This window comes from Coregonus clupeaformis, chromosome 3, assembly GCF_020615455.1.
Source record: "Coregonus clupeaformis isolate EN_2021a chromosome 3, ASM2061545v1, whole genome shotgun sequence".
Classification (NCBI taxonomy): Eukaryota; Metazoa; Chordata; class Actinopteri; order Salmoniformes; family Salmonidae; genus Coregonus; species Coregonus clupeaformis.
The window spans coordinates 27,491,484-27,511,603 of NC_059194.1; the positions used below are offsets into that span (position 1 = coordinate 27,491,484).

The 20,120-nt window shown below is 43.3% G+C and overlaps 2 protein-coding genes across 4 annotated transcripts in view; one reads left to right on the forward strand and one right to left on the reverse strand.

Annotated features, from left to right (window-relative positions):
• Nucleotides 1–1,395: 1,395 nt before the first annotated feature.
• LOC121543385 (sushi repeat-containing protein SRPX2-like) lies at nucleotides 1,396–13,556 on the forward strand. Of its 2 annotated transcripts, XM_041853211.2 has the most exons (10): nucleotides 1,396–1,738; nucleotides 4,280–4,360; nucleotides 4,534–4,725; nucleotides 4,948–5,124; nucleotides 5,672–5,795; nucleotides 5,885–6,006; nucleotides 11,975–12,154; nucleotides 12,313–12,446; nucleotides 12,614–12,735; nucleotides 12,840–13,556. In XM_041853211.2, exons 1-10 carry the CDS (start codon nucleotides 1,669–1,671, stop codon nucleotides 13,018–13,020), a joined length of 1,383 nt encoding a protein of 460 aa, XP_041709145.2. In that variant the 5' UTR covers nucleotides 1,396–1,668; the 3' UTR covers nucleotides 13,021–13,556. The 2 variants fall into 2 exon arrangements, with proteins under 2 accessions (XP_041709145.2, XP_045063845.1); XM_045207910.1 differs by lacking the exon at nucleotides 1,396–1,738 and having other exon boundaries at nucleotides 4,278–4,364.
• Nucleotides 13,557–13,647: 91 nt separating this feature from the next.
• LOC121543372 (synaptotagmin-like protein 4) overlaps nucleotides 13,648–20,120 on the reverse strand; it is a 29,185-nt gene continuing 22,712 nt past the window's right edge. For both annotated transcript variants that reach the window (XM_041853199.2, XM_041853191.2), the window contains exons 7-18: nucleotides 19,940–20,095; nucleotides 19,732–19,837; nucleotides 19,431–19,536; nucleotides 19,193–19,290; nucleotides 18,959–19,048; nucleotides 18,387–18,565; nucleotides 16,457–16,559; nucleotides 15,862–16,023; nucleotides 15,593–15,695; nucleotides 15,371–15,497; nucleotides 14,953–15,161; nucleotides 13,648–14,289 (exon numbers count right to left, since the gene is read on the reverse strand). In XM_041853199.2, the coding sequence (XP_041709133.2) occupies nucleotides 14,135–14,289; nucleotides 14,953–15,161; nucleotides 15,371–15,497; nucleotides 15,593–15,695; nucleotides 15,862–16,023; nucleotides 16,457–16,559; nucleotides 18,387–18,565; nucleotides 18,959–19,048; nucleotides 19,193–19,290; nucleotides 19,431–19,536; nucleotides 19,732–19,837; nucleotides 19,940–20,095 (1,594 nt within the window). In that variant the 3' untranslated portion in view covers nucleotides 13,648–14,134. The remainder of the gene's footprint in view (nucleotides 14,290–14,952; nucleotides 15,162–15,370; nucleotides 15,498–15,592; nucleotides 15,696–15,861; nucleotides 16,024–16,456; nucleotides 16,560–18,386; nucleotides 18,566–18,958; nucleotides 19,049–19,192; nucleotides 19,291–19,430; nucleotides 19,537–19,731; nucleotides 19,838–19,939; nucleotides 20,096–20,120) is intronic.

The window sequence follows — 20,120 nt, forward strand, 5'->3', positions numbered from 1 at the left end:
TTCAATACAACAATTTCAAAATTGTACAGCTGAAAAAAAGGATGCTGCATTTTGATTAAATTTTGTAAACATGATTTATTTCAGTAGGTGGATTTGAACATCTCTCCTTGCTTTACTCAGGGGCGGTTTCGCGGACAGAGTTTAATTTAAATCAGGACTAGGTTAATTCTACTTAAATTACTCCAGATTTTTTTTTTTAATGGCTTTCTGAGACTTTGCTTAACTTCAGATTAATTAGTTATATACTAGGGAGTCCCAGACTAAAGTAAATAGGAACCAACCAGTTAATATTTGTGAAACTTGATTAGATTAACGATGTGCACTTGGTGCTGACCTGAGGACGCCTCAAAAGCCAGGGATGGGACACCAATACCAAAAGCATTGTGTGGAATTGGAGCAAGTCACCGAAACCAAACTGACTTTGAAAAAACCCTCTTCAATCGAATTGTGTTAAACCACCCAATTATCGAAAACAAACAACATGATTCATCAACAGAAAACAAGAAAAATAATAACTTCAGGAAAGATACTGTATTTATTGCTGGCTGTTGATTTATGTACAACCATTTTTCAACAACCATTTTCCATCTAGCTAGTTGGTCATCTATATGTTGCTAGCTATACATTTAGTTATGTCTGTCATATTGAGGTATCTAGCTATAAATTGATTAATCCCTGATTAATCAAATGGGTAGGAGTAAGCATCACCACCTAAGGGTGGCCCATCAGGAAGTCCAGGATCCAGTTGCAGAGCGAGGTGTTTAGTCCCAGGGTCCTTAGTTTAGTGATGAGCTTGGAGGGCACTATGGTGTTGAACGCAGAGCTGTAGTCCATGAACAGCATTCTCATGTAGGTGTTACTTTTGTCCAGGGTGGAAAGGGCAGTGTGCAGTGCAATAGAGATTGCGTAATCTGTGGATCTGTTGGGGCGGTATGCGAATTGGAGTGGGTCCAGGGTGTCTGGGATTGTGGTGTTGATGTGAGCCATGATTAGACTTTCAAAACATTTCATGGCTACAGATGTGAGTGCTACTGGGTGATAATCATTTAGACAGGTAACCTTGGCGTTCTTGGGCATAGGGACTATCAATGGTTTCCCCATTAATATAATTATTTAGGCTAGAACTGTTAAACAACTGATGGATCAGGGTTAGGGCTGTATGATAGCCCTTATAAAGTAGTCCAACAACGCCTCCTAGTGGTAACTTCTCGAACCGCATATGTGATAAACGAGGAGGAACTTGGTTGTCACTAGTTACCACAGCCAAAAGGTCATAAACCCCGCCTATTTCGAAAATGTATCTTCTTAAAATGTGATTTTAAACCTAACCTTAACGACACTGCTAACCATAACCTGTTGACTTTGTGGCTGTAGTAACTAGTGGAAACCGAGGAACTTCTACAGTAAAAGTGACGCTGTCTGGTTTGACTGGAGCGTTGGTGGGTTCTTCTTTCCACAGAGAGATATAAGTAAAAAACGATTCGAATAATTTTGTCAGTAAAAAAATATATATTTAATGAATTGACTGTTTAGTCGTGCTTGGGGTCTGGACTGGAGCTCGCCTTAAATTTTTCAGCGCTGGACATTGGTCAATGGTCTCCACCTTGGCTACAGTTGATGCCTAGTACCACCTTTATCTGAATTATTGCGCCTAAAGACCGTGTTGGCATGTCACGATTCCATATCCTTTTACTATTCATGGTGACCTTTATCAGAGAGCTGCTGGGACACAATGAAGGTAAGACCACCCACTGGGCACACAAGGATTTAATCAACGTTGTTTCCACGTCATTTCAGTTGAACTATTTTTTTATTTAACCTTTTATTTAACGTAGAATAGACCTTAAATTGACGTCTGTAACCAGTGGGCAGATACTTTTCTCTTTCACTTGGACTATTATTCTGTTTCTTTACTCAAAGATTACACTTTGCAGTAGCCTTGATGTACAAAATGTATGCTGTTGTTATTCTATTCCTCATGCTGAATAAGCAGTTATGATTATATTCGGACATACTTTGAAACTATACTTTTGTAAGCTACTATAAAATCATTATTGCCAGTACAGACACATGCTTTCCCTGTCAGTCATCTATGGCCCATAATAGGTTCCATGCAATGGGGGAGTGGGGACATACCTCCATCACCACAGTAATAATGCAGTAAAGAGAAGCAGCTGTGGTGGGATCTTTAGAGGGACCTGAAGGAATACAGAGAGAGCAGGGAGTACTTCCTGAACAGAAACTCAACCACTCTTCTAACATTATTTTTCAGTTAAAAAAGAGAGGGCAAATAAGCCCAAATATGCCATCTATGCATTTTTTCATTAAGAAAAAGTTTTGTAGGTAAATAGAAGTCATCACTGTAGTAAGCCTACAGTCACCTGTGATTTCTATCTATCCCTCCTCTGATGTTGAGCATGTCACTCATTCTCAGACCTGTGTAATTACAACTCCAATCACAGACAAATGACTGAGTGTGCACGGACCAGCTGTGCCAAGGCCCTCATTTGGCCCTTAAAAGACAGTGATTTGAGGCACCTCAGATCCACCCAAACTCATGCCTGCTGCCAGTTGATTACAAAGCAAAACCACAGAGCGAAAATGTAGTCGCTAATGGATTGACCATTGTCTCACCATTGCTATTAGTCACGTTCTCCTGTAATTTAACACTTTTCCAACTGAAATACAAAGGATGCTAATCTGGAATCAACTTTATAAACCTCAACATGAGAATATATCCATTGAAACGAGGACAGAATGACTGCTGTGAATAGTTGGCTTGTGAAATCCACCCTCTCCAGAATGACTGACTAATTTCTCCTAGTTGGATGTTCTCCCTGCAGTGGTAATTGCATGTCTTTCTGGTAAAGTAACCGCCTCGCTGAGAGCTGTGGGAAGTGTGCCTGGCTGGTCTCACTGTGATGCAGTCTGCTTTACAACCTCACTGTCATCAGGCGGCCACAGCAGCTGCCTGCATTATTGTAATAATGTAAAAGAGATATTTGAATATTAATACTACTTACATGTCTACTATGAGACATGGTACAAAGGATTACAATTGCTGCTGAAATGTAAACTATCTTGAATACCAAAGAGTCTGTTTATAGACAATACTTTAAGGTTGATCCTCACTTGAATTTGCAAACATGAGGGATACTTGGGTGCTAGGAATCTGAGGGCATGTTTATGTGTTATTCAGTCAGACTAGAAACAAGGCATTTGATGAAAGGTGTTGTAACATCATTGTAATTTTTCCAGTGTATGTTTAGCAGCCTATTGCAAGTGCCCAAATGACCATGAATAGAAACGTTGAGTTTTGTCACCATGAATTGAATTTTCATTGGTCTAAATTACACATTGACTAGCCCCTGTAGACTGAGTAAGCTAGTATCTGGACCACTTTGTTGTTACAAGTATTCAGGGAGAATACTCAGCGCAGAGACTTGGAAAAAATCAAATCTGTCAGCCCTCTTTCTAAACAGTAGTGTCCCTTTTAAATATCCTTCAAGGGATTGGGTTTATGAAATAGTTGACAAGTGAGGGGAAAGAATGAGTGTGGTAAGGGAGACCTAATGTATGGAAAGTTAGATTCAGCTCCTTGGTTTAAAGCTACAGTGCAAATGATGAGGAGAGAAAAAGAGATGTTACCTACTAACTAGTTCCAGTATTACATTCAAAATGGAAGAGAGGACCTCTACTTGCCAACTTCATCTTCTTCATGTGTCATGATCTCAGTGCACATTCAGTGTAATCTGTGCCCAGTTAAGTCCTTTTCCTACTCTCTTTATTATCTTATTTTCCTTCCATGTGACGCTAAAACACTTTGACGTTGTGATTTAAATGGAACTTTAGCCAACCAGGAAGTCTGGCCTTTTTCAGAGATGTACTGTTTTGACTGGACTTCAGTTTTGGATCCCAACCCCTGGAGAGTTTCCATGGTTTTTTCGACTTCCGTAATTGGAAATCCAGGTCTTTGTCAAATAGTAAGCTGGCTCAGGAATGGACCAGAAATCAGGTTGTGCGGAACTGAGACTGTGGGAAAACCATTAGCATGCCAAGAGGTTTTCTCTGCATCACCTTTATTAAACTCTTCATGTTCTACCTCAAAATCATTTCATATTTATCTCAAATAAGCTAATAAATACATGTAGGTTCATGTGTGAGAAAGAAAGTACATATCATCCATAAATACATTAGTAGCTGACAAATGGTTTTCATCTGTTTTATGCCTTGTTGCTATGACTGATTAGAGCTAATAATAGTCTGTCATTGTTTTCAGGCTCTGGAACCACACTGCACAGCAGCTACAATGAGGTTATGCCAGAGGAGGAGTACTATACTCCCCGACTGAACTACAGGCGTAAGTAAGGAGAACCACACACTCACAACACTAATATTATCAACAACACAGATTTGTAATCTACATACCCCACATCATCACGGTTCTGAAATCAGTATCTCTTGATATGTCTGTAGCACATTGGTCTTGCGCTGCGTTCCAGTGTGTGTTTAAACATGATTGTTTTGATGCAGATCCAAGATGGTGTCACTTTCTGAGCCTGGCCAATGGGGATGTGACCTGCCACTCCCCCCGAGGAGAGAACTACCGCAGCACCCTAGGCACCCGCTGCGAGATGACCTGTGACCGTGGCTACAAGCTGCTGGGCAGATCCTCGGTGCTGTGCATGCCCAACCGCCGCTGGTCTGGGACCAGTCACTGCCGCCGTGAGTACAGGCTGATTATAGACAGATACAGCTGATTGTCTATTGGGTCCATGTCATCTATTGTTAATAAAAAAAAGGCCCTGAGTTTTCTTTAGAAAACACTTTCATAGGAGTAATATACACTGAGTATACAAAACATTAAGAAGAAACTCAATATTAGGAAGGTGTTCCTGATGTTTGGTATACTCAGTGTCTAGCTTGTTGACTATGGTGACTCCACAGAGATTCGTTGCAACGTGCTGCACCTGATCTGGCACGGCACGTACCACTGCACCCAGGGTTATGTGGTGGACTCCAGGTGTGACTACATCTGTGAGCCGGGGTACCGGATCGAGGGGGACCACTCTCGTACCTGTCTGGATGGGGGGTCCTGGAGTGGGGCAGAGCCCATCTGTGCAGGTACAGCTCATATGTTTAGTCAGCACATCCAAGTATACTGACATGATTCATTAATGCTTTTCCACTGTGGGGTGAAACTCAGGTGGTGTTTGGTTTGATATGCCTGGAGGCAAGTGAATGGTCATAAAGTCAGTGGTAATTAAGTCAGCATATTTTTTTTATTTTTTTTCCATGAATTCATGAGATACATGCACCCTGTAAGCACAGCAAAACATTTGGAGTCCATCTTTCAAGCTAATTGTTTTTCCAGTTCCGTTTGTTTCTGACTTTTAGAAGCCCTGGCAGCTCCCACGGGCATGTCTCCCACCCACATAAACAAAACACAGATACTCATCTAGTACCTCTCGCTTTCCACGTTTCATTCATTTTTCTGTCTTTGGCTCAAAACCAAGACCAATAGATATTTCTAATCTTCAAATTTCCCCTCCCTCAAAAGATGAATTGATTCAATTGACCCAGACCAACAGAGGATGTTAACATTTAACTCAGACATTTTTATATTCTCTATTATTTTTCTTCATTGGTTTACCAAACTGTGGTGTTTCAGATCATGATCCTCCAAAAATAAAGTGTCCCCTGTCCCGAGTGAAGGTCGCTGAGCCTGGGAAACTAACAGCCAGAGTGTCCTGGGACCCCCCTGTTGCCACGGATACTGCTGATAAAACACTAGAGTATGTCAGTCCTTTTTTAACTGATTCCCTCCTACTTCTTCCCCTGTGCAGGAGGTGAATCATGTGTTGTTCTTTGTGTCTGTTTACAGTGTAACACTGATAGGCCAGGGGCCAGATACCAACTTTAAAGAGGGGATAAACATTATCCGGTACACAGCACATGACCAAGCCAGAAACAGGGCTGCCTGCAAGTTCATTGTTCGTGTGGAAGGTAAGGCACCACAGTCAATGTCAGACACAATTACCTGACATTTGGACTAGAGTAAAGCCCAGACTTACTGGACAAACATTATACAGTGCATTCGGAAAGTATTCAGCCCCCTTGGCTTTTTCCAGATTTTGTTACGTTACAGCCTTATTCTAAAAATGATTAAATTGGGGAGGGGGGGGGGGTTTCTAATCAATCTACACACTATACCCTATAATGACAACGCAAAAACAGGTTCTTTGCAAATGTATTAAAAATAAAAAATGGAAATATCACATTTACATAAGTATTCAGACCCTTTGCTCAGTACTTTGTTGAAGCACCTTTGGCAGCGATTACAGCCTTCAGTCTTCTTGGGTATGACGCTACAAGCTTGGCACACCTGTATTTGGGGAGCTTTTCCCATTCTTCTCTGCAGATCCTCTCAAGCTCTGTCAGGTTGGATGGGGAGCGTCGCTGTATGGCTATTTTCAGGTCTCCAGAGATGTTTGATCAGATTTCAAGTCCGGGCTCTGGCTGGGCCACTCAAGGACATTCAGAGACATGTCCCGAAGCCACTCCTGCGTTGTCTTGGCTGTGTACTTAGGGTCATTGTTCTGTTAGAAGTTGAACCTTCGCCCCAGTCTGAGGTCCTGAGCGCTCTGGAAAAGGTTTTCCTCAAAGATCTCTCTGTACTTTGCAATTGGGGGAGAAGGGCCTTAGTCAGGGAGGTGACCAAGAACCTGATGGTCACTCTGACAGAGCTCCAGAGTTCCTCTGTGAAGATGGGAGAACCTTCCAGAAGGACAACCATTTCTGCAGCATTCCACCAATCAACCCTTTAATGGTAGTGGCCAGACAGAAGCCACTCCTCAGTAAAAGGCATATGACAGCCTGCTGATGAAACCAAGATTGAACTCTTTGGGCTCAATGCCAAGCGTCACGTCTGGAGGAAATCTGGCACCTCCCCTGCGGTGAAGCATGGTGGTGGCAGCATCATGCTGTGGGGATGTTTTTCAGCGGCAGGGACTGGGAGACTAGTCAGGATCGAGGGAAAGATGAATGGAGCAAAGTACAGAGAGATCTTCAAGGAAGAGTCTTGGTGGTTCCAAACTTCTTCCATTTAAGAATGATGGAGGCCACTGTGTTCTTGAAGACCTTCAATGCTGCTGACAATTTTTGGTACCCTTCCCTAGATCTGTGCCTCGACACAATCCTGTGTCCAAAATTCCTTCGACCTCATGGCTTGGTTTTTTTTCAACTTTGAATTGATGTATTTCATCATGGAAGTTAATACTGGATTAATTTTTTTTATTTTTTATTTTCTTTTTTTTCATTTCACATTTCCTTCAGTGATAAACAACAATTATATTTCCTTCATCGAGAACTTCAAGAAACACTTTAGAGCAGGGTTAATCAACTAGATTCAGCTGTGGGACGTTTTTTTTTTTCTTGAGCGGATGGTCAGGGGGCCGGAACATTATTACCAACAGATGTAATATTTGACTAAAACATAATCATTTCAAACCTTGCTTACATTTGTATACGATCACATATATCTCTATTATACTTGGAGCTGATTTGCTGGTGTTTTTACAGTCTTATGTCCCCCCCCCCCAAAAAATTAAAACATTACATTATTTTGGTTCAGAAAATTTGGGGGGCCAAATAAAATCACCCGCGGGCTGCCAGTTGGGAACCCTACTTTAGAGGCATCCAAGAGTCATCATATTCCATTACTCAGAGGGCTGATTCCATACAGCTCAGTGTGTACTGTTAAAAGGTGCCTGTTTTGGGCCCTATTCACAAAGGGGCCGATTTAGACTTAGGAAATGAATGCCTATCCTACACACTTCTCAGTATTTGGTATTTGGTATTCAGACTTACCTTATTCAGTCGCGTAACACGCTTTGCGTGTGTGGCTACCTTGCGCGCTCTGAATATGTTTAATTTAACCGCTGAAAACCCTCCCACTTGCTGCCCAACACATTTTCTTGTGGAGTTTATTCAATTCGTTTTTAGTACATTTACAGTTGAAGTCAGAAGTTTACATACACCTTAGCTAAATACAATTAAATTCAGTTTTTCACAATTTCTGACATTTAATCATCCTAAAAATTCCCTGTCTTAGGTCAGTTAGGATCACCACTTTATTTTAAGAATGTGAAATGTCAGAATAATAGTAGAGAGAATGATTTATTTCAGCTTTTCTTTCTTTCATCACATTCCCAGTGGGTCAGAAGTTTACATACACTCAATTAGTATTTGGTAGCATTTTCTTTAAATTGTTTAACTTGGGTCAAACGTTTTGGGTAGCTTTCCACAATAAGGTGGGTGAATTTTGGCCCATTCCTCCTGACAGAGCTGGTGTAACTGAGTCAGGTTTGTAGGCCTCCTTGCTCGCACACGCTTTTTCAGTTCTGCCCACAAATGTTCTATAGGATTGAGGTCAGGGCTTTGTGATGGCCACTCCAATACCTTGACTTTGTTGTCCTTAAGCCATTTTGCCACAACTTTGGAAGTATGCTTGGGGTCATTGACCATTTGGAAGACCCATTTGTGACCAATCTTTAACTTCCTGACTGATGTCTTGAGATGTTGCTTCAATATATCCACATAATTGTCCTTCCTCATGATGCCATCTATTTTTTCCACATAATTGTCCTTCCTCATGATGCTGCCACCCCGTGCTTCACAGTTGGGATGGTGTTCTTTGGCTTGCAAGCCCCTTTTCCCTCCAAACATAATGATGGTCATTATGGCCAAACAGTTCTATTTTTGTTTCATCAGAGCAGAGGACATTTCTCCAAAAAGTACGATCTTTGTCCCCATGTGCAGTTGCAAACCGTAGTCTGGCTTTTTTATGGCGGTTTTGGAGCAGTGGCTTCTTCCTTGCTGAGCGGCCTTTCAGGTTATGTCGATATAGGACTCGTTTTACTGTGGATATAGATACTTCTGTGCCTGTTTTCTCCAGCATATTCACAAGGTCCTTTGCTGTTGTTCTGGGATTTATTTGCACTTTTCGCACCAAAGTACGTTCATCTCTAGGAGACAGAAGGCGTCTCCTTCCTGAGCAGTATGATGGCTGCGTGGTCCCATGGTGTTTATACTTGCGTGCTATTGTTTGTACAGATGAACGTGGTACCTTCAGGCGTTTGGAAATTAAAGTAGAGAGAATAGTGTACAATAGTAGGCTATACCCTTGTCTATTGCCTGCACTAACCATGGAACTGTGACGCGGCCAAGTATTGCACCATGTGTCGGGTTCAAACTAATGGCAAAGAAGGTAAACGAAACAATGTAATTCAATTGAATGATAATGTAGACTATACCAACTGCAGGGAACTAACAGTAAATTGGCAGTTGAATATGTGTTGTTATTAGGCCTACTGACAGTCGATACTGATAGTGGCTAATATTTAACATGATAGACATAGGAAACAGAGACAGTCTGGGGAGGCTATAATTAAGACATTTGAGAATGCCCATTCCTTCAAGTTAAAAGCCCGTACAATTTAAATTCTGCATAATGGCACAGCATTTCATAAACTTTACTGTGGGAAAGTTGATATGTTGATATGCTTCAGTTTGCTGCCATATGACTGGTTTCACGTTTATGTCCAGTGATTATAAGGTAAAATAGATCAAAAACAAGTGTTTATTACAATTCCCTTATCCGAACGGATTACTCATTTACCTAGCTCTTATCAAGTTGTAAATTACAGTGCATGAAGAATGGTGTTATTTCTATCGGGAAAAAATAAAATGGATGCTTTTTCCACTTGGAACCGGTAGGTTCGCTAGACCTTATTCATGGTTTCCTCGCGCGTAATGGTGGTGGAATTACACTTAATATACAAAAGTATGTGGACACCTATTCAAATTAGTGGATTCGGCTATTTCAGGTGTATAAAATCGAGCACACAGCCATGCAATCTCCATAGTTCAACATTGGCAGTAGAATGGCCTTACTGAAGATCTGTGACTTTCAACATAGCACCGTCATAGGATGCCACCTTTCCAACAAGTCAGTTCATTACATTTCTGGCCTGCTAGAGCTGCCCCAGTCAACTGTAAGTGCTGTTATTGTGAAGTGGAAATGTCTAGGAGCAACAACAGCTCAGCCGCGAAGTGGTAGGCCACACAAGCTCACAGTACGGGACCACTGAAGCGCGTAGGGTGTAAAAATCGCCTGTCCTCGGTTGCAACACTCACTACCAAACTGCCTCTGGAAGCAAAGTCAGCACGAACTGTTCGTCGGGAGCTTCATGAAATGGGTTTCCATGGCCGAGGAGACTCACACAAGCCTAAGATCACCATGTGCAATGCCAAGCGTCGGCTAGAGTGGTGTAAAGCTCGCCGCCATTGGACTCTGGAGCAGTGGAAACGCGTTCTCTGGACTGATTAATCACTCTTCACCATCTGGCAGTCCGACGGACGAATCTGGGTTTGGCGGATGCCAGGAGAAAGCTACCTACCGGAATTCATAGTGCCAACTGTAAAGTTTGTTGGAGGAGGAATAATGGTCTGGGGCTGTTTTTCATGGTTCGGTCTAGGCCCCTTAGTTCCAGTGAAGGGAAATCTTAACGCTACAGCATACAATGACATTCTAGACGATTCTGTGCTTCCAACTTTGTGGCAACAGTTTGGGGAAGGCCCTTTCCTGTTTCAGCATGACAATGCCCCCGTCCACAAAGCGAGGTCCGTACAGAAATGGTTTGTCAAGATCGGCGTGGAAGAACTTGACTGGCTTGCACAGAGCCTTGCCCTCAACGAACACTTTTGGGATGAATTGGAACGCCGACTGCAAACCAGGCCTAATCGCCCAACATCAGTGCCCGACCTCACTAATGCTCTTGTGGCTGAATGGCAGCAAGTCCCCGCAGCAATGTTCCCAGAAGAGTGGAGGCTGTTATAGCAGCAAAGGTGGGACCAACTCCATATTAATAACCATGATTTTGGAATGAGATGTTCGACGAGCAGGTGTCCACATACTTATGGTCATGTAGTGTAGGTCAAGGTTAGAATATGGTTTATCTGTAGACACACCTCCGCCACACCTTCATTTATTTGATCTCCACCCGAAACGAAGAGTGGGTGAATAGCATGTTATTGTCATACTTAAGTTCGAGGTCATGGGCATCCCGAGTGGCGCAGCGGTCTAAGGCCATGCATCGCAGTGCTTGAGGCGTCACTCCAGCCCCGGGTTCGATCCCAGGCTGCGTTACAGCCTGCCGTGACCGGGAGACCCATGAGGCGGCGCACAATTGGTCCGGGTTAGGGGAGGATTTGGCTTGCCTTGATACCAATTGGATATCACAAAATTGGGGAGGAAAAAGGGGTAAAACAAATAAAAAATATTCAAAACATTTCAATGTCATAATACTTGTAGATAGGAAAGTGCATAAAAAGGGAATTGCATTCCATTTACGCGCGCCTAACTCGGGTCGGAATTCCCCTATAGCGTCTCAGAGTAGGAGTGCTGATGCAAATAGTCCGGGTAACCATGATTGTTTGGTGATGTGGACACCAAGGAACTTGAAGCTCTGAACCTGTTCCACTACAGCCCTGTCAATGAGAATGGGGGCGTGCTCAGTCCTCTTTTTTTTCCTGTAGTCCACAATCATCTCCTTTGTCTTGATCACGTTGAGGGAGAAGTTGTTATCCTGGCACCACACGGCCAGGTCTCTGACCTCCTCCCTATAGGCTGTCTTATCGTTGTCTGTGATCAGGCACTGTTGTGTCGTCGGCAAACTTAATGATGGTGTTGGAGTCGTGCCTGGCCAGGCAGTCATGGGTGAACAGGGAGTACAGGAGGGGACTGAGCACGCACCCCTGAGGGGCCTCCGTGTTGAGGATCAGCGTGGCAGATGTGTTGTAACCTACCCTTACCACCTGGGGGCGGCCCGTCAGGAAGTCCAGGATCCAGATGCAGAGGGAGGTGTTTAGTCCCAGGGTCCTTAGCTTAGCCCTGCTCTCCGTCTCTCCCCAGTCAGGAGGTGTCCAGTCCTCAAGCCCCCTCTCCATGGTTACCTCACCTGTGACTCTGACGGGAACAACTACGGGGCGGTGTGCGAGTACCACTGTGTCGGGGGCCAGGAGAGGAGGGGGACCTCCAGCCGTGTCTGCCAGTTCGACCACAGCTGGACTGAGGCCTCTGCCGAGTGTGTCAGTTAGTATTGAGAACCAATGACAGAGAATGACCTTCTGGTTTGTTGTCTTAAATTGAATCCATACATGTTTGTTGTGTCTTCAATTGAACCCGTACATGTGAAGTGATTATACCAACAACAATACTCTGTTTTGATTGTGTGTGCGTGTGTACTGTAGCAATGGAGTTTAAAACAGATGTGGATACAGCTTCTGGCCTCCTGGACCAGTTCTATGAGAAGAGGAGGCTTCTAATTGTGTCGGCACCTAACGTAGCCCATGGAGACTACAAGCTCCAGAACCTTATGGTCCAGGTGAGTCCGAGACACCTGGATGGTTTGGGCATTATCTGCTAGTCAGGGGATTTCTTTTCTCAACAACTCTAGTTACTACAGGACATAATAAAAAGCTGTTTAGTCAATGAAATATGAGCATCTTGTTTGTATGAATGTGACAACGCTTGGGGTGTTTTCATGCCTAGAAAGCAGATTGTGGTCTGAACTTACGACGAGTGACAGTGATTGAGCTGCTAGGGTCCCCTCCTCAGGAAGTGGGCCTCATCAAGGGACGTCACCTGGACACTGAGGTCATTGAGGGTCTGAGGTAAGGTGACTTCACATAATCATGTTGGCTGTACTGCATCTTCAGGCAATATAATACACCATCACTGACTTGACACTAAATGGTCATCTCGTACTGTGATACAGGCAGGCTTTCCGGATCTCCAGATCCTACTTCAACATGGTGCTGCTGGACAAGGATGGTTTGGACCACGAGAGATTCATCACACCCACCACATCCGATGAGCTCTTCTCATACATCGACAATAACCTGTTGGACGAAGAAGAACGAAGGCGGCTGGAGTTACACAGCGACCTCTGTGAGTAAGACTTGAGTGCCCCCTGGTGGCTTGGGGAGGTCAGACACTTTTACAAAGATATCAGCTCAGAGGAAAAGGCTCTGCTATCTAGAGATACAATCATGGACACCAAGCTGGCCCAGAATAGAGAGATAAACATGAAAACAGAATAGCTCTGGTAGTGAGATGTTTCCACTGGCTGATAGATGAAGAGATCTTAGAGGTAGCCTGTTTTTCAGGTCTAAAAGTATAGAGATTGGTGTATTGTTAGAGGATTGTGGGTTCGATTCCCACGGGGGGCCAGTATAAAAAAATATAATGTATGCACTCACTAAATGTAAGTCGCTCTGGATAAGAGCGTCTGCTGAATGACTAAAATGTAAATGTAATGAAATGTAGGGACTTTTACTTCACCTTCTGTACTGCACAGACAGGTGTAACAAATGTGGATGATTACAGGTTTAGTCATTTCATATTTATTAGGTGAATAAAATATTTGATACAGTCATAGGACTCTTATAAATAAAAGAGCATAAAAGTTGAGAAATAAAATTGGTCTCCTTCACTTTGTGCTACTGGTAATATTTACATAAATATTTAAATCCCTATCACAGGCACAGTAGTTTTCATTCAATTACCATGAATCATAACACAAGAGGTGACATGGACCAAAACGGATTCAATGCCTTAAGAGTGGAACAGAGATTCTGCCTGAAACTGAAACACCAGCAACCCCCATCAAGCGCCATAGTTAATAATGAGTGGTTTGCTGAATATGGATAGAATTCAGCTTCAAGAAATGCATGATAAAATGTAAATTAAACATGAGTTGTTGAATTTGATCAAAACTCTTTGGTTAGTGCCGATTTTTATCTCAAAAAGCATTTGTATAGTTAGACAACCTTATATTTAAAAATATGAAATGATACCTCTATCAAAAACCTGAAGCTCTCAGGTGAATATACTCTGCTTTCAAATCACTTGTTTTAGGCCAATAGTGTCGTGATGGTGCCTACGGTTAGACACAGCTGTATATATGACAACAGTCTCTTTTTGTTACAGATAATGATGGTGATAAAAAGTTGAGGGATTGCCCTGTGTCCATAGCTCTTCTTTCAGGTTACGAGGTGGAGTGTGGCATCTTCACTTGCTCTTGCTCTTGTTCTTGCCCATAGAGGAGCGTAATGGAAGAGTGCCCTCTGCGCACGAGTCAGGGTATTGCATCATCTTCTGCCACAGAGTCACCTCCTCCCCTGTTGAATCCGCCTCCACTTCCTCCTTCCCAACCTTCAGTGTGGCTGAAAAGTAGGACACCAGAAACACTGAACTAAAGTAGGTCTGTCCTGTCCCAACCTCGTCCCCAGGCTATTGCACACAGCACATATAAGCCTGGGATATCAATGATTCAAAGTTGGCCTAAGTTGGAATGACCATAGAATTCTATGGGAGTAACCTACTGAGTAAAGTATTTGTCATTTAATTTTAGCAAATCACACGACTGCGAGGGTTAGGGAGAAGGGGTTGTGGGATTGTTTGGTAGATCAAGCCGATGAAGCCAATGCTATTTGCCCTGGGGGTTTCTCCCGGTCTTTCTGTATTGGCAAACGAAAGCGAATGTTTGACACATTAGTCCACCAGACCTTTCACACATTTGGACGGAAGTGTCTGGGAGTGAGATTAGTCCTACTTTTGAAGCAATTTTAACAATAGGCCTACTGCATCTTGGCCATTTGAACTCTGAGGTAGCTTCACTTTACTACCAACTTTAACATTGGCAAAATAGGTGACCTACAACTGAATAGTAAATATTGAATCAAACACATAAAACGGTAGAGCAATACTGCTGATGGATATAGACTAATACTTCCCCACCATAAATCAACAAGGTGTTGTGTGTCATTAACTGTGGCTGTGCTGAGTCGAACCCCACCCAGGAAGATAACAAGGTGTTGTGTCATTACCTGCGCCTGTGCTGAGTCGAACCCCACCCAGGAAGTCATTACTGGACATGGCCTCCCTGTCCCACACGGTCAGCTCTAGCCACATCTCACTTAGCTGGTCTAGGGTCAGGTCTTTGAACACAAATGTGTGGTCGTAGTGAGGGTTCAGAGTTTTCTTCACCACCGGAGTCTTCCTCTTAGTGGACTTGGCCTTCGATGTCAACAAGTACCTAGGATTAAAAGCATGAGTGAGAAGGATTACATTTTGATGAAGGCTAGGTGGCTGAAACAAATGCTATATCCTTGTAATCAATAAAGTATGTTTTTCTTCAAATGAGCTGGAGTTGCACCATCTCTCGAGTGAGGATGATGAAACAAAAGATATTCATCTCTGTTAGAGTGAACGTGAAGAAATAGTGACATCATGCCGTCAGCTAACCCTTTCACAAAGGAATCCGACGTGTCCCCTGCTTTCATTGCCGTCAGGTTCTTGGCCTCTTTGATCAAGACGTGCAACTCCCCTCCCTGCTCCGTCTTTGACTTCTTGCCTAGAGAGAGAGTCTTGCCTAGGGGAGATAGTGGTGTCAGACAGCCACTGGTAGGGATTGGTTTGACACAGATAGTGCTGGCTGAGCTGTTCTGTCGACACGGACACTCCTACCTTTAGTCTTTTCAGTGGGTGGTTTCTTGGTCGAGACGTACTTCAGGGAAATCAACAGTTCTCCTTTGTACTGAGAGAAGGCAGAGGACTGTAGTGGTGACGCCTATAGAGGACAATAGTCAGTAAAACCACTAGACCACAGGGTTGTACTGTATACTGTAGATTAGAAATACATTTAGTGATTGATGTGTAGGGCCTGCAATGTTTTCTGATCATGTGACCTGACCAGGAACAACTGAGCCCTAGTGATGGAGACTATTCAGGCTTACTTTTCCCATGAGCGCCACACACTCCTCGTGGCCGGCGTCGAGGTCCCTGCAGTCCAGAGGCACCTCCACCTCTCCAAGGAAGGCATTACGGCCCAAGCGGGCATGGTGCCAGACGGAGAGCTGGAGGGAACGAATGAGCACCTGGGAGCGACTGATGGAAAACTGGAGGAGGAGAAGAGAGGAAGTGTGAGGGAGTGACACCCTGCTCTCACTGATCCGTCAACTACATCTTAGTACATTTTTCCATCCACCCTGGCCTTTGCATCGGAGTTACCTGTTCACTATACTCTGAGTTAAAAAAGGGCAGCAACAAAATAAATATTTGTTTGTCAGTCACTAACGGCGATTAACTCTCCTTATCTTGAATGCCAATATCAATCTTACTTGAAAAAGAAGGAGAGCTGCACACTCTCAGATGCAATAATTTAATAACCTAATAACCAACGTTTCGACAGACAAGCTGTCTTCATCAGGGTATCAATCTTACTGCCTACTGAAGGTGGAGGCATTATCAACTTAACGACCAGCCATTGAGTAATAAGAGATGTGTCCACAGTTTGTTCAGTAATTCTTCTGCAGTTCCAGAGGCCATCACCTTTAGGGTCTCATTGTAAGTGGGGTCCACTGTGTTACGTTTGATGCTGGTTTTCTTCTTTCCCGTGCGAGACTTGTCAGGGAGAAGGTAGCATTTGACATACCTGCAGGACAAAAAAACATTAGGAATATTTTTCTACATGTTAAAGAGTTCAAATTAAGTCATTCCATCTGGTCCTGCAATACCAAGAAACTATACTGAACAGAAATATAAACGCAACATGTCAAGTGTTTGTCCCATGTTTCATGAGCTGAAATAAAAGATCCCATAAATTGTCCATATGCCCAAAAAACATATTTCTCACAAATTTGTTTACATCCCTGTTAGTGAACATTTCTCCTTTGCCAATATAATCCATTCACCTGACAGGTGTGGCATATCAAGAAGCTGATTAAACAGTGATCATTACACAGGTGTACCTTGTGCTGGGGACAATAAAAGGCCACTCAAACGTGCAGTTTTGTCACACAACGCCACAGACGTCTCAAGTTTTAAGGGAGCGTGCAATTGGCATGCTGACTGCAGGAATGTCCACCAGAGCTGTTGCCAGAGAATTTAATGTTCATTTCTCTACCATAAGCCGCATCCAACGTAGTTTTAGAGAATTTGGCAGTACGTCCAACCGGCCTCAACCGCAGACCACGTGTATGGCGTGTGGGCGAGAGGTTTGCTGATGTCAACGTTGTGAACAGAGTGCCCCATGGTGGCGGTGGGGTTATGGTATGGGCAGGCATAAGCTACGGACAACAAACACAATTGCATTTTATTGATGGTAATTCTAATGCACAGAAATACCGTGATGAGTACCTGAGGCCCCATTTCTTTTAAGGTATCTGTGACCAACAGATGCATATCTGTATTCCCAGTCATGTGAGATCCATAGATTAGGGCCTAATGAATTTATTTCAACTGACTGATTTCCTCATATGAACTTTAACTCAGTAAACTCTTTGAAATTGTTGCGTTTATATTTTTGTTCAGTATATGTTGACTACAAAACAATTAGTGCCTACATTTCCAAACTACAAATTCGTATTTTTCTTCCGTTAAATGTAACCTTCACAATTCTTCCTTTGGAACTCTGATAATGACCTCTGGGCACATCAAACATTTTGTAAACAGGACAGGGTCTTATCTAAGCTGATCTACATCAGGGATCATCAACTAGATTCATCTGCGGGACGATTTTCTCTTAAGCGGATGGTCGGGGGGCCGGAACATAATTACAAATAATTTGTAGATGGCAAATTGACCGCAAGAAGCCCAAACAGATAATGTTTGACTAAAACATAATAATTTCAAACCTTGCTTACATTTGTATATGATCACATATATCTCTATTATGCATGGGAATAATTGGGAACAGATTTCTTAAATTAAAATCACTTGGAGCTGATTTCCTGGTGTTTTTTTAGTGTATTAGGTCTAACAAAATAAGTAAATAAAAGTTGCTCAGAAAACTTGGGGGTCCAAATAAAACCACCCGCGGGCCAAATTCGGTCTGCGGGCCGCCAGTTAGGGAACCCTGATCTACGTTATGTCATACAGTAATAGCACTGTGTGTGTCTAGAGTAAAGTGTGTGTCTAGAGTAAACAACAGGATTATTGGGAATCATTCTCTACAGCGCTTCTCATCTACTGTCATCATGAAAACATGACGAGACTAATTGAAACCTACAGTAGAATAGAGTGTTGGTCTCACTTGAAGGAGTGGGGGATACTATCACTGTTGGCAATGACATGATAGAATGCATCTGAATAGTGTAAAACAGCTTTGTTGAAAGAAAATTCCAGATCGGCATCCACCATGACTTTCATCCACCCTGTGTTTTCAGATGTGGGGATATGAAGGAGAGGAAACATTATTGAGATGCACCCATCATTTCCTACTGAGATAACTACTAGACCCTAGTCCTGAGGGGACACTCACGGGTTTGAGTGCTGGCGTCTGGCGTCCCCATGGGCCAGCGAGTGACACTCCTTGATGAGGACGGCCAGGCTCTGGGTGGTGTCATTGTAGCTGATAGAGAACACTATGTCCCCGCTCACCTCCACGCTGTCATAATCTCCTGCCTCACTGTAAATACTCATCAGACTGCCCAGTGTGCTCTGTGGTGGACACAGACAGACAGACATAATTATGTTAGTAGTTGGTTTGAATGCATTGATATTGACTACCTGGAATTCAAAATGAGCAAAAATGTTGACGAGAAAGGTAAATGTAGAGTATCCAATCAAGTAACATGAACTTCCTGGAAAGCATACAAATGAGGAAGGTGACAATGAAGGTCAGACTCAGATTTGCATGCCCTGAAGCAAATCTGAGCGTGAGCTTTTGTTGCCATGGTAACTTAATTAGGCAGCAGTTCACAACACGAACCAGGATATCCTGAATTGTCTCAAAGTTCTGGTTCGAGAAATATCTTGAGGAACTCTAAAAATAGCATCACACACTAACTAGAACCTTTGAAAATAGGATAAGTGAGAATCGCATGCATTTACCTTGGAGCCGCGAAGATTTGAGGTACTTGAGGCCACCTTTCTATGGATGCTCACCAAGTTATCAATATCTTCATCATCCTCCTCGTCATCCTGCAAGCACAGCAAACAATTTCAAATCATGAAAAATACAACGCAACTGCATTTCTCTTCAATACTAGCACTATAAGAAAGTATTTTATAGTATAGTGAAGCATTATGCTTTAGAGTCTGTAATGAGGAAGGGTTACTGCTCACCAGCACATTGAGCCCAGGCACAGACTTGCTCCTGTCACCCATAAAGCCCTCTGATGCTTCAGCCCCCTCCTCACGCAGGTCCAGCACAGACGTGAATTCTGAATGAAACCCATGGAGACACATTAAATGGAGCATGTCTTCGTTAACTCAAGCAGGCCGGAAGCCCTTAAAAACAACAATATTTGAATAGAGTTTGGGAGTCAGGGCTACTGAGAGGACAGACACACAAGAGTCTCACCGGAGGGTTTCTGAACTCGTCTGACGCTCTTCTTGAACACGCCGCCATCTTCCAATGCGACAGACCCTGTGCAGGGACTAACACTACGACAATTCACTACGGAAGACTATGGAAAGAGACAAGGGTTACAGTCAGGTGTGACAGTATAATATGTATTGGCTGGAGACATGAGGACTAATACAGGGTTAGGGTCAATTCCATTATTTTTCATGTGTCCTTTTCACTTGCCGACTTGACTGACTGACTGCATTGAAATGGAATTGACCCCAACACCTGATTGATGGGTAAACGGTCTCCTCACCGTGTCTGCGTCTGAGGTGGAGCTGTGGCTCCTGATGTGGTCTGCTTTGACTAGAACATTCATAATGGACCCTGTTGGACTGGACTGACCTGTGCTCTCCTCCTTCCTGGATCATAAACACCATTCATAATGAGCAAACATCCCAATAGCAGTTTTGTTAGCATGTAGCGCTAATGCTATAGGCCTATTTGTTTGGATGTAGACTTACCTTGGTAAGAGAGGAGTCCCAAGAGAGGACTCAGTCTCTGTCATGACACTGTTCAGGCTGGCTTTCTCTGCAGACTCAGGGTCCCTGCGCTGCTGTTGCTCCTGCTGCTCCTTGGTCTTAACTCCCACTGATTCTTCTGAGGCTTCGTCTAGCAGACTGAGATTGTCGAAATAACAGTGTC

What these genes read in the sequence shown, in the direction of transcription:
- LOC121543385 (XM_041853211.2), top strand. Translation starts at nt 1,669, where the DNA reads ATGTCACGATTCCATATCCTTTTACTATTCATGGTGACCTTTATCAGA. An exon ending in GGCAGAGCCCATCTGTGCAG is followed by an intron (nt 5,125 to 5,671) that starts GTACAGCTCATA and finishes GTGGTGTTTCAG; the next exon opens with ATCATGATCCTCCAAAAATA. An exon ending in ACTGCTGATAAAACACTAGA is followed by an intron (nt 5,796 to 5,884) that starts GTATGTCAGTCC and finishes GTCTGTTTACAG; the next exon opens with TGTAACACTGATAGGCCAGG.